Here is an 11677-nt window from a genome sequence, read left to right as displayed (position 1 = left end):
CACCCCCCACAATATTTATAACTTATTCAATTTATCCATGTATATGTTTCGTGGAAATAAAAACTGTTGTAACTGTTGTCACAGGAAAAAAAACCGGATTCCCAAATTGGGAATTTGTTGGGAATTTCCTTGAATTCCCATCCAATTCCCAGAGAGAACGAAATTGGGAACGTGGCACTGATTCCCAATGTTAGTTTGTAGGGAATTTTGTTTTTCTATTGGGTATTAGAAGGAAATTCCCAACAATAAATCCCAACGTTGGTGTTCGAATTGGGAATTCAAGGAAATTCCCAACAATTCCCATTTTGGGAATTTGGCTTTTTTCTTGCTGTTTGTTTAGCTTTGAACGGAGGGACCTCGGAGATGCGCATATGCCGAGTGACCTGGTGCCTAGTCCAAGGAGGTCAGTCGGGAAGACAAGATGGCGGACCCTCTGTCTTTACTGCGCCAGTTTAACATCAACAAAAAAGAGATCCAGGAAATAGAAGATGAAGTCATATTCGACGAATTCTCCTTCCCAAAGACTGCTAAGACTAATTATGTCATCATCAAGTGAGTCAAATGTGTCTTTGTCTTGAAATTTTATCGGGTTTTTGACTCTAAAAACGTGTTTACAAATATCCAAAAAAGATTTTGGCTAGAAAGAAATATATCTTTGATCTAGTCTCTCAATTCCTTTTGATCTTATTGTAGTGTTAGTTAGTTTGAATATAATGACCGCCATATTTAAGTGTTGGTATTCTCGTTAAAGGTCACAGCCAAAAGAGTATTACACATTGGAATCGTTGCTGTTTCTTCTAAAGAATGTTCATCTGTCTCATCCAAACTATGTCCAACGTGCTGTGGTAAGAACTGTTAATTCCTTCAGGTTATGAAAACTGGCTATAATCTAGCGTTTTAGTCGTTGGAATAATTATTATACCAATTATGTATATATATTAACTAGAGTGACAATAAAATTCTGATTCAGATTTTGTAATATTTCGGTTTAGTGTGTTTAATAAGTTATGCATTGATTTTCAAATATTGATGTAAATAACTCTCTCAGGTGGAGTTTAGTACTATTAGCTTTCATTACGAAACCTAATCAGCTAAATTACAATTAGCTCTGTGAGAAAGCTGAGCTTGCTCTGACTTTGATTAGCCAGAGGTTATTCCAGGGTTCAATAGAAATTGGTTTCGTTAAAAATATAATATAATAATATTTTATCATTATCATTGTTATTTCCTTAAATGTTACTAAATTCTTGTCTGTTGCTTTCTTTTTCTTTTAGGGTGCAAAGATTCCAGTTGTCAGGCTGCCAGATAGAAGGGTAATCTTATTTTTTATGACATCTCTGTGTTAAGATACATCTTCATATAAGTAAACAGGAAGGAAACTTAAGCATTAAAGTTTCAGATGTTAGTCTTTATTGGAGTAAAAAAAACTGTTCTTTTATACTGTGTTTAATTTTCCATCTTATTTTATTTCCTTGTCATATTTAACACAACCATGCAGGTTTAATAATAAGTAACTGACTTTCATTATCAGTATGTCCTAGCTCATATATTAACTTTTTATCATATCTGATGTTCTTAGTTATTTTTAAATCCCTTGTATTAACTGATTCTAAATATTTCACAATTTCCTTAGGCATTATTGAGCTATCTCAATGGCGAAACAGGTATACAAATCTTCTTAATAGATTGTGCAACTCAGAATTACGATCCAATTATAATTGAATAGAATTTTTAAGCCTCTAAGTTTTTTTGATTCCTAACAGTGATTACACTATCTTGTATCTATAGACACCTCTGCAAGCATTGACAAAAGTGCTCCGTTGGAGATGCCGACACAAAGATCAACAACAGCACGCATACAAGGTACATATTTCTAGTTTTTTACCATGAAAGAAGTACTCATCCTACACTTTAACTTAGGACTTTTTATTCCAGGTCCTAGGACCCGCTTAACTGCTCAAATTTAGGTCCCAAGGATTGTGTTGTGGATACCAATCAATATTTTAATTTAGGAAGCCCTTTTCAACACGTGTGAACTGAGTCCTGAGACCTATTTGGTTCTCAAGGATTGTGTCATGGATGCTAATCAATGTTTAGAAAGACCTTGTCAACACAAGTGAACTGAGTCCTGGGATGCATTTGTATGAAATATGCAAAAAATTACTAATTTAGGATCAAAGTTAGTAAACTCACAAATTTTTTTGGGCATGCTTTTGGGCATGAAACTAAAATTTTCCCTGGCCTGCTTGTGAAAAAAGCAGCTGTTCCTACATTCTATTTTGTGATTTTCAACCCATATTTTTTTGATCTATATCGTTCTTATTAGATATGCAGTTATTTTGAAAGTATCACTTATCTACTTTTTTATTTAATATTTCAATCAACAGCCAACAAACGAGCTGGTGAAGATGCAGCTGGGGGTGAATTCAAAAAGCCCAAAGTTGAGGTACATTTATTTAAAAGTTTCGTTTTGATCTATGCTTATGATTTTTGGTTGCAATGATAAAGTTGTTCTCATTTTTTTTTACGAAAAAAGATGTTTAATTTATTGATTTGTATTATTTTAATGTTTGTAGACTGAAGAAGTTATTTTGGACAAGGTAAGAATATATAAATAAGAATTTTTGCACTAAAGAATGTTCCGTTGAAATGCTATGTTTTGGATTATTTACTATAAAGCTTAGATAATAGATATGCACAATCTGATTGGTTGAGAACTGTGCTGTGTCAGTGAAAAGGGCACGGTTGATGATGCCATCGCTGGCATTTTAAATTTTGAAAAGAAATGTGAGAAAACAGAATCAATAACTAGAATGTATTTTTCTTTTTATATGATAAGACAAATAAAACAGCTTTTTTGAGCTCTGTTCAGTAATAAATAACTTGGAAGCATTGAAAGCACTCAAGAGGTGTGAGAAGCATTCACCTGCAACTTGCACTTCTTTTCACCTATTGTTCATGCTTATATCACTAAGTCCTAATTGTTAAATAGGTTGCCTCTTATAGATACCTTTTCCCTACCAATATAATTTTCTTTAATCTTTTGTTTTCAGAGAAAACTGGAAGCTCGTCTTGAAGGTCACAAGGAGGTGACTGTAACAACAGATCAGATGAGGTACTATGATTGCTTTAACTTTACAATGAGGAAACCACTGTAATTTATTATTGTTCCTGACGAAACATTATGGGCTCTAGATGAATAAAAATCAAGTCATCTTGGAAACACTTCTTTCAGAGAGTCATATAAAATTTTACTTTAGACCATAAAGATGTTTAAAACTGATGCTCAAGTTGAGTTTGGGGTTAAATGTAAGTACCAGTGTACATGTAAGTAGCACTGGTCTCCCCAGAGGTAATCATGGCAAGCAGCCATTGGCCAATAATTTTTAAATGATTGAAATAATGCAACAATTTTTCAGGTCTTTGAGTGAAGCAATGACCAAAGAGAAGATCGCTGCTATTAAAGCCAAGCGTCTTGCCAAGAAGAAGACAACGATCCGTGTGGATGATGAGCTTGAACCAGATTTACTGGTATGAAATCACTTTTTTATAATTTTTTTATTTAAGTGTCTAGTCTTTATTGAGCTTTCGCACTTTTCGCTCACGTGCACTACCACTACATTTAATATTCTATGCACACAATGCTCAACTCACATTTCAACAATTCAACAATTCGATATTCCAGATAGGAATTTTCATGGGTCACCATAGAGTGGTTTCACAGTTAGATGTTTTAGGTCAAAGCTATTTTAAAAAATTTCCTCTTCTGACTTTAATCAGATGAGTCCAAAGTTTGTTTTAAACAGGGTATTGATTAGATTTGGAGTTTTTTTCCATTGGTCTGTCCTTACTGTAAAGAGTATTAATATTTTAATAATATCATCATTTTATTTGTCTGTTTGTTTAGAAACAACGTAGTTTTGTTGATGCAGAAGTGGATGTAACAAGGGACATTGTCAGTAGAGAAAGACTTCTCAGGACACGTACCAGTGTTCTTCAAAGCTCTGGCAAGGTGGGGAAATGATACTGTTACATTATTATTTTGCAATTTGATAAACCATTGGGCATACTGTAGATGAGTAGTAAAGATGCTGTTGACGTACATCCAGCCTAACCTGCTTGTGAAGTGTTGAGGGTTTTCCACAATAGACCTCTATAACTTGTACGCAATGTTCACCCACTACAGAACACTTGTCATTCTCTTCAGAATAAGATTCTTTGTTTGAGTTGTGTCCATATTGTATCTTCTCATGTGCAACCGTTAAACAAAGAAATGATACTCAAGAGAATGACGTGGTCTGAAATGGGAAAACATTACACCCGAGCAGAGGAGGTCTATTGTGCAAAATCTACTCTAACTGCATTCAATATGGTAGTATAACAAACAGGGCCATAATTTTCATGTTTATTGCTGTTTTCAGCATTTTGTCAAGAATATTTTAGCCATACTTCAGTCTGTCAAGGCTAGAGAAGAAGGAAAACACAAACAGAATCAACCAGCAAATGCATCAGCCCCCGTGGTAAGCAAAACACTTCAAAATCTCGAAAAATACTCCATTTTGAGTTCGACTTTGCTCATCCTTAACCTCAGTGGTGTGCAAGTGTGTTATTTCCTTTAAAGCCATGACAGATGACACAACAAAAGAATCTTTTTTCCCTGGGAAACTGAATCCTTTCTCGTATAAAGCAGATTAGACTACAGATTCAATTGTTCCTGCCTCCTGTCATTGGCTGCCATCACGTGATGGTGAAAAGCTTCTACTACAATAATGCAATACAATCTATATTCGAAGAGGGAAAATGCATTTATTTAACCATTTAAATTGTCTGTCATACGGCACCTTCAAAGTATTGTTTTGTGGTATGATTTAGGATGCTGGTAAGAAAAAAGCAGTAGTTCCTGTGGCTTACAACAGATACGATCAGGAACGATTCAGGGGAAAAGAAGGTAATGACAAGCGCTATCCACAATGTATGGATTTACATGACTTCTAGAAATCTTAATAATTACTTAGGAAAACATGATATAAATCAATCACCCAGGAGAAGTCTGTAAATCAGATATAGAATTGTTCTTATTTGCATTCAATTTTTACATGGATTTTCTCTCAAACTCACTCCATTCTCAAAATATGAAACTATCACCTATTAGACATTCAATAAGCAATATGTGATATTTAAACCATGATATCTGCTTCTGATCTGTATGGGCTTTACATATCATTGTATACTTTAAATGTTGAATACAGATCGGCTCAAGGGCGGATCCAGCCAAAAGTTTAGGGGGGGGGGGGCACTAATTGAGTTTTTTCCGTCAACACAACAGAAAACAATAAAAAAGTATCTAATTCTTCAGTTTTGTTTTGTTTTGTTTTCTTGCCCCCTGGATCCACCCTTGCGGCTGCTCATATTATTACAATAAATTTTTTTATTAGTTTAACATACATTTACCCTGGTCCTTCCAGATTGGGGGTTGGTCATGGGGCTAACGACCCTACCCTGTTAAAAGTCAAATGTACCAGAAACTGCAAAACATATCCTAACCTACTGCTACATTCATTGTGATTACAGAAACTGAAGGATTTAAGATTGATACAGCTGGTACATACCATGGATTGAGTTTAGAGCACGTCAAGGTATAATGAAGATTTATTTACTAACTATTAATTTATCAAATTATGAATAATATTGAATACAGAATCATCCTCAATCGAATTCATCACAGTAACTCTCTCCTGCGTCACTGTCTTATAGGAAGGAACACACAGGCCAGTAAAAAGGCCAGCACCAAGCCCTTCACCTCACACCCAACCGTCAAAGGCTCTGAGACCAAGTATGTCACAACACTGAATTCTTTCTATTTGCTGATTGTTTTCTTGTGTTGTTATTCTTACCTTATTCTTAATTGTTTCTTTATTTTTGCAGTTCAACAGAAACCAAACAAACGAGGTAAAATACTGTATACCCTAAAACGGTTTTATTTGTTATTCATCAGGGCCCGGTTGTACGAAGCCTGGATAGCGCTATCCGACGGATGAATCTTATCCACGGATAAATTTTTTGGATAACAGCATCGACTTATCCACTGGATAGAATTTATCCGCTGAACAGCGCTATCCAGGCTTCGTACAACCGGACCCAGGTTGTACATCTCACTATATAGATACAAACTTTGATTTTATAATGTGGATTTTTTTCTTCCTTACAAACCGTAACATACAGTACCCGATGAGCAAGGTTGGATTAAGTCTATATGAATGAGGCATTGCTTGAAGCCAATCCGACCCATTAGGCCCTGGCTAAACGAGGAAACAAGTTTTCAAGAACATGTTTCCCGCGCGCATGTTCCCCGATGATTCCAAGTTTAGCCACATGCAAAACATTACTACGTGCAACAAATTTTGCTTCCAAGACGCAAAAATGTTTTTGCTGTGCGGCAGAAACATTTCATGCTTCCAAGACGCATGGAAACAATGTTTCCCAATGTTTCCTCGTTTAGCCACGAAAGTCAACATCCTAAAAGTTCGTTAATTAGCAACGCTAGCTCTATCTTGAAAGTGCGCATGCGCTAACCGATATTGAGTAAACATGTTTCCCGATGTTCCCTGACAGTTTTGCCACTTTTGGAAACATTTAAGAAAACATGTTTCCTCGTTTAGCCAGGGCCTTAGTTTGATAATGATGGAATTGAAAGTTCATCATATCATATTTCCACCTCGGCTTCTCCATGTGGGATGGGCGAAATATTAAATGAATTAATCATAATCTCTGCATGCCTACTAATGACGAGGAAAAAATATTAAAATGCCTGAGAGACTGCGTTAATATTTTCTTTCATTCAACGTACATACAGTATTGTTTTCATGCTACTTGGTGACTTGTTATTGAGGTATAAAGGCTTGATTGTATTTCAGAATCCAGAACACCAATCATCATAGTTCCTGCTGGCACAACATCCCTCATCACATTATACAATGCTAAAGATATACTACAAGACTTTAAGTAAGTTTTTGTTGTTATTGTGTATTTCGTTATCAATTGTTATGGTCGTATATATAAATGGTTAGCATTTTTCCGTTTGTTGTTGTCACAAGTTTTCATTGTTGTCATTGGTGCGTTTGTTGCTTGTCCGTCACAACCATCCACGTGATATGATATCTTTCAAGTGTTCCTATTTCGATAGCCCGCTTCCGAGTTATTTTTCGTTTGTCACACACAAAGGTTTCAGTACGAGGCTACGTGTTAAATAAATAAATTCATTTCTCCTGTCATAAATCAATGAGCATTATGCAAGAATCCTAACATTGAAACTTTTGTGCGTGACAAGCGAAGCATACGTGTATCTCGGTAGAGAGCTATGAAAAAAAAAAAAAAAAATACCAAACTAATCTAGCATGGTGTTTCCTTATCTGCTTGTTTAGATTCGTCCCATCAGACGAAAAGAAACGGTCAGGCACACGAAGAGAAAACGAGGTTCTCATTCAAAGACGTAAAGAAGTGGTTCAGAATCAGCACGCGGGAACAACAACTGCTACAGTGACGGTACCGTACCGTGTAATAGACAATGTAGCACGTCTACAACCCAATGACTGGTAAGATATACTGACACAACTGCTACAGTCACGGTACTGTACCGTGTAGTAGACAATATAGCACGTCTACAACCCAATGACTGGTAAGATATACTGACTCTACAGTCACGGTACTGTACCGTGTAGTAGACAATATAGCACGTCTACAACCCAATGACTAGTAAGATATACTGACTCTACAGTCACGGTACCGTACAGTGTAATAGACAATATAGCACGTCTACAACCCAATGACTGGTAAGATATACTACAGTCACGGTACTGTACCGTGTAGTAGACAATATAGCACGTCTACAACCCAATGACTGGTAAGATATACTGACTCTACAGTCACGGTACCGTACCGTGTCATAGACAATATAGCACGTCTACAACCCAATGACTGGTAAGATATACTGACTCTACAGTCACGGTACTGTACCGTGTAGTAGACAATATAGCACGTCTACAACCCAATGACTAGTAAGATATACTGACTCTACAGTCACGGTACCGTACAGTGTAATAGACAATATAGCACGTCTACAACCCAATGACTGGTAAGATATACTACAGTCACGGTACTGTACCGTGTAGTAGACAATATAGCACGTCTACAACCCAATGACTGGTAAGATATACTGACTCTACAGTCACGGTACCGTACCGTGTCATAGACAATATAGCACGTCTACAACCCAATGACTGGTAAGATATACTGACTCTACAGTCACGGTACCGTACCGTGTAATAGACAATATAGCACGTCTACAACCCAATGACTGGTAAGATATACTGACTCTACAGTCACGGTACTGTACCGTGTAGTAGACAATATAGCACGTCTACTACCCGGTTTAGATTTAAATACTAAATTAATTGTAATTTGTTCTCAGGAATCGTGTAGTTGCAGTGTTTGTACAGGGACCCACATGGCAGTTCAAAGGGTGGCCCTGGCTGCTTGCTGATGGCTCGCCTGTCGATATATTCACCAAGAGTAAGTTCTTTCATTCAACTGTGTTTGAAAGGATAGCATATCAGGGACATAATGAGGTCTGGCTCATAGGGGGGAGGGGGGATGTACCATTTTCCCGCCAAAGCACACGCGTACGCGTTTCACCTTTAAATTTTCCCGCTATTTTCACAGGTTCAGTAAAAAAAAATTGGCTGGGGACTGTTTTCTCCAACCCTTGCTCCCTTTCTCGCTAAACGTCACTGTAACTTATAAAATATATGTAGGGGTAATATATATGATTTTATTTAATAATATTATAACATTGTTTCCCATTACTTCATTTCTCTTTTCTTCGTATCTTTATTCCTTTACTTTGCTTTGTCCTGCTATGGCTAGCTTACCGAGTACCAGTCGTAATCGCCATCGCATCGTGTCACCCCTTTAGATGGCCTCGAGTATAAACCAATAGCGCTCTATACCTTGGGAGTAATGTTTTCCTATTTCAGACCACGTGTCATTCCCTAGAGTATCATTTCTTTGTTTAACTGTTGCGCGTGACAAGACACATGATTATGGATACAACTCAAACGAAGAATCTTATTCTCGAGAGAATGACACTTAGTCGTAAATGAGAAAACATTACGCCCAAGCTATATCTAAAAAACTGATATTATCTTCAGTCAGAGGTTTTCATCTCAAGTTCGAAGACGTCAAGACTGAACCAAATGTCCAGAAATGGGACGTACAAGTTTTAACGGTAAGTTAGACCTATACTTTATAGATTTCCGATACTTTTTGCGATGTCGCAATCATTACAACAGAGCAGATGGTGATAGTGGTGATGATGATGATGATGATGATGATGACGACGACGACGACGACGACGACGACGTTGATGATGATGATGGTGATGATGGTGGTGAAGGTGATGATGATGACGATGATGATGGTGGTGGTGGTGGTAATGATGTTAAAGATGTTAAAGAAGAGATGGTGATGATGCAAATGATAATAATGAAAAGGTGGTGGCGAAAAAGGTGATGATGAAAAGATGATGATGATTTTTGGTTAAGTTCTCGGTCCATACGGTTTCTCATGTACACCAAATTATGAGGGTGATAAAGAGGGTGGGGAGTACGAATCACGTTCATGAAAATAATCATATTACGTTTCACGAAGAATAAAAACGCTCAACTCACGTTTCACGAAATAACCCTTCACCACCCTTAAAGTATTTGCTTACATCTTACCCTTATCTTTTTACTCCTAGATCAATCGTAACACCAGGCATTTCGACAAGGCGTCAATCAACACATTTTGGACCACAATGGACAAGTAAGTTTAGAGCAGCTTTATTCGATTATGAAGTCTGGGCGCCTCGATTTGTTCTGCACGATGCTTCAAAAAGTTATGTCTTCCGTGGCTTAGTAAGACGTTGCCTTATTTCACTATGGCGTCACAGCTTGTTTATAGGGGGGGGGGGGGGGGGGGGAGGAGGAGGGGGGACAGAATGGCGAAGAACAAGAATTTGGACTAACTGTACTCTTCAGCTGATAGATAGGTTTGAAATGTCTGGTTTTCGATCATTTTATACACTAGTTTTTATCCTACAATATATGCCTATTTAAAAAAAATTAAATATGCCAAAGTTAAGTGAAGGCCTGCTCTGGCGATTGTCTGGCTAAGTGTATTTTGAATTTTTAACGAGAAAACACTTACAACCCCGCAATAGTCCCCTTCACAGTTCCCTGCGCCATCTTGAAAGGTAGCCATGCCTTTGAATCGAAAAGAGACGAACGGTGAGCTTGCAATGATAGAGACATGTGAATAATTGTCCAAGGTGTTAAAAAGATCTCTATCATTGCAAGTTCACCGTTCTTCTCGCTTCGATGCAAAGGTGAAGGGTGCAGGGAACTGTGAAAGAGACTATTCTACTCGATCTCAGAATTCACGCGACATCATAGTGAGATAGGGTAATTTGACATCAAGTTCCTTAGAACATTTATTGACGTTCCCCTCCCATACATCATTGAATCTATTTTTTTCACTTCACAGATTCATGGTCAAGAATAAGCCTCAACTAAGGTTCTGATGGACAAAAACACAGCAAATGAAGAAAGAAATTATACGATTTCGTCTTTTTTCATCCTTCCGCCAAATATTTTGAATAGTTTGAATCTTTACAATGTCAATACTTGATAAATATAGATACTTCAATCTATCTCATATGGTTTTATAATTCCAACGAAAAATAATGAGCCATAAGTTACGACGTATTTCTGGGTCAGAAGGCGCTACGCGACCCCAAAATTTTAAAGAAATATTCGACAATTCTAGATGTAAGAATTTCAGTAGCATTGAAACAATACTAAGTACATCATTTCTTGAGAAAAAAATCTGGGTCAGATTTGCTTTTGTATTTTGTATTTGCCGCGGGAAAATTCTAGGCATTGCGTCTTCATTCTTGGCTTTCACATGCGACGGAGTCGGAAGCAGTTTATGCGGGAAATATACCTTTTCGTCTTGGTAAAATGTTTTCCCATTTCAAACCATGTATCATTCCCTAGAGTATCATTACTTTGCTTAACGGCTGCGCATGAGAATCTAGAGAATGACACGTGGTCTGAAATGAGTGAACATTGCATCAAGACCATTTGGTCTATTGCAGCTGAAAACCCTTTCATATAAGCGTAAGCAATTCCGATTTCCATTTCGTTGCAATTTAACACAAGTTTGTGTATGGCGATCGGAAGAGGTCTAGGAAACAAAAATGAAAGCCATATCGATGATGCAACATAGTATTTTCAATCGACTGCGCAAATCTTCCAAACGACGCGCTGATGTGAAGTAAACAAATTTACATGAACGACTTGCTTATTTAGGATTTCCTATATATTGTAGTGTAAGAATAAAAATCTTGTACAAATACAGAAATATTTTGGAATTCTGTTTCTATCATTGGGCTAGTCCATGTAACCATTTCTTGTTAGGTCTCCATTTTTAAAGTCGCCTTCCTTCACCCTTCGCTCGGTGCGTCAATCTTCGCCCCAGCCCGCTAACCAAAAAGACGGTTGACTCTGGACTTGGGTGCATAAAGGTCCAATAAATCTCGTACCCAGTCCTTCAGCGCCTTTTTGCTTTGTCGCCAGCC

At 37.3% G+C, this 11677-nt stretch overlaps 1 protein-coding gene across 1 annotated transcript; it reads left to right on the top strand.

Annotated features, from left to right (window-relative positions):
* Positions 1 to 388: 388 nt before the first annotated feature.
* On the top strand, positions 389 to 11470 carry LOC116308134 (parafibromin). Its single transcript, XM_089024665.1, has 21 exons — positions 389 to 552; positions 752 to 845; positions 1275 to 1313; positions 1634 to 1664; positions 1789 to 1863; positions 2388 to 2446; positions 2577 to 2600; positions 3054 to 3115; positions 3420 to 3531; positions 3908 to 4012; positions 4422 to 4520; positions 4873 to 4948; positions 5572 to 5636; positions 5755 to 5833; positions 5926 to 5949; positions 6915 to 7002; positions 7422 to 7592; positions 8468 to 8568; positions 9207 to 9283; positions 9797 to 9861; positions 10582 to 11470. The coding sequence occupies exons 1-21, from the start codon at positions 422 to 424 to the stop codon at positions 10616 to 10618; spliced, it is 1614 nt and encodes a 537-aa protein (XP_088880791.1). The 5' UTR covers positions 389 to 421; the 3' UTR covers positions 10619 to 11470.
* The last annotated feature ends 207 nt before the right edge of the window (positions 11471 to 11677 follow it).

This window comes from Actinia tenebrosa, unplaced genomic scaffold (genome assembly GCF_029948245.1).
Source record: "Actinia tenebrosa isolate PJP-AT-01 unplaced genomic scaffold, QUT_ActTen_1.0 PGA_scaffold9__36_contigs__length_13948895, whole genome shotgun sequence".
Lineage (NCBI taxonomy): Eukaryota > Metazoa > Cnidaria > Anthozoa > Actiniaria > Actiniidae > Actinia > Actinia tenebrosa.
Note: the sequence above shows the minus strand (reverse complement) of the source record. Positions and strands in the feature narration are given on the sequence as shown.

Excerpts from the sequence above, each read along its gene's own strand:
- LOC116308134 (XM_089024665.1), top strand. The coding sequence starts at position 422 with ATGGCGGACCCTCTGTCTTTACTGCGCCAGTTTAACATCAACAAAAAA. Across the intron at positions 553-751 it reads ACTAATTATGTCATCATCAA|GTCACAGCCAAAAGAGTATT; the intron begins GTGAGTCAAATG and ends TTCTCGTTAAAG. Across the intron at positions 846-1,274 it reads ACTATGTCCAACGTGCTGTG|GGTGCAAAGATTCCAGTTGT; the intron begins GTAAGAACTGTT and ends TTTTTCTTTTAG.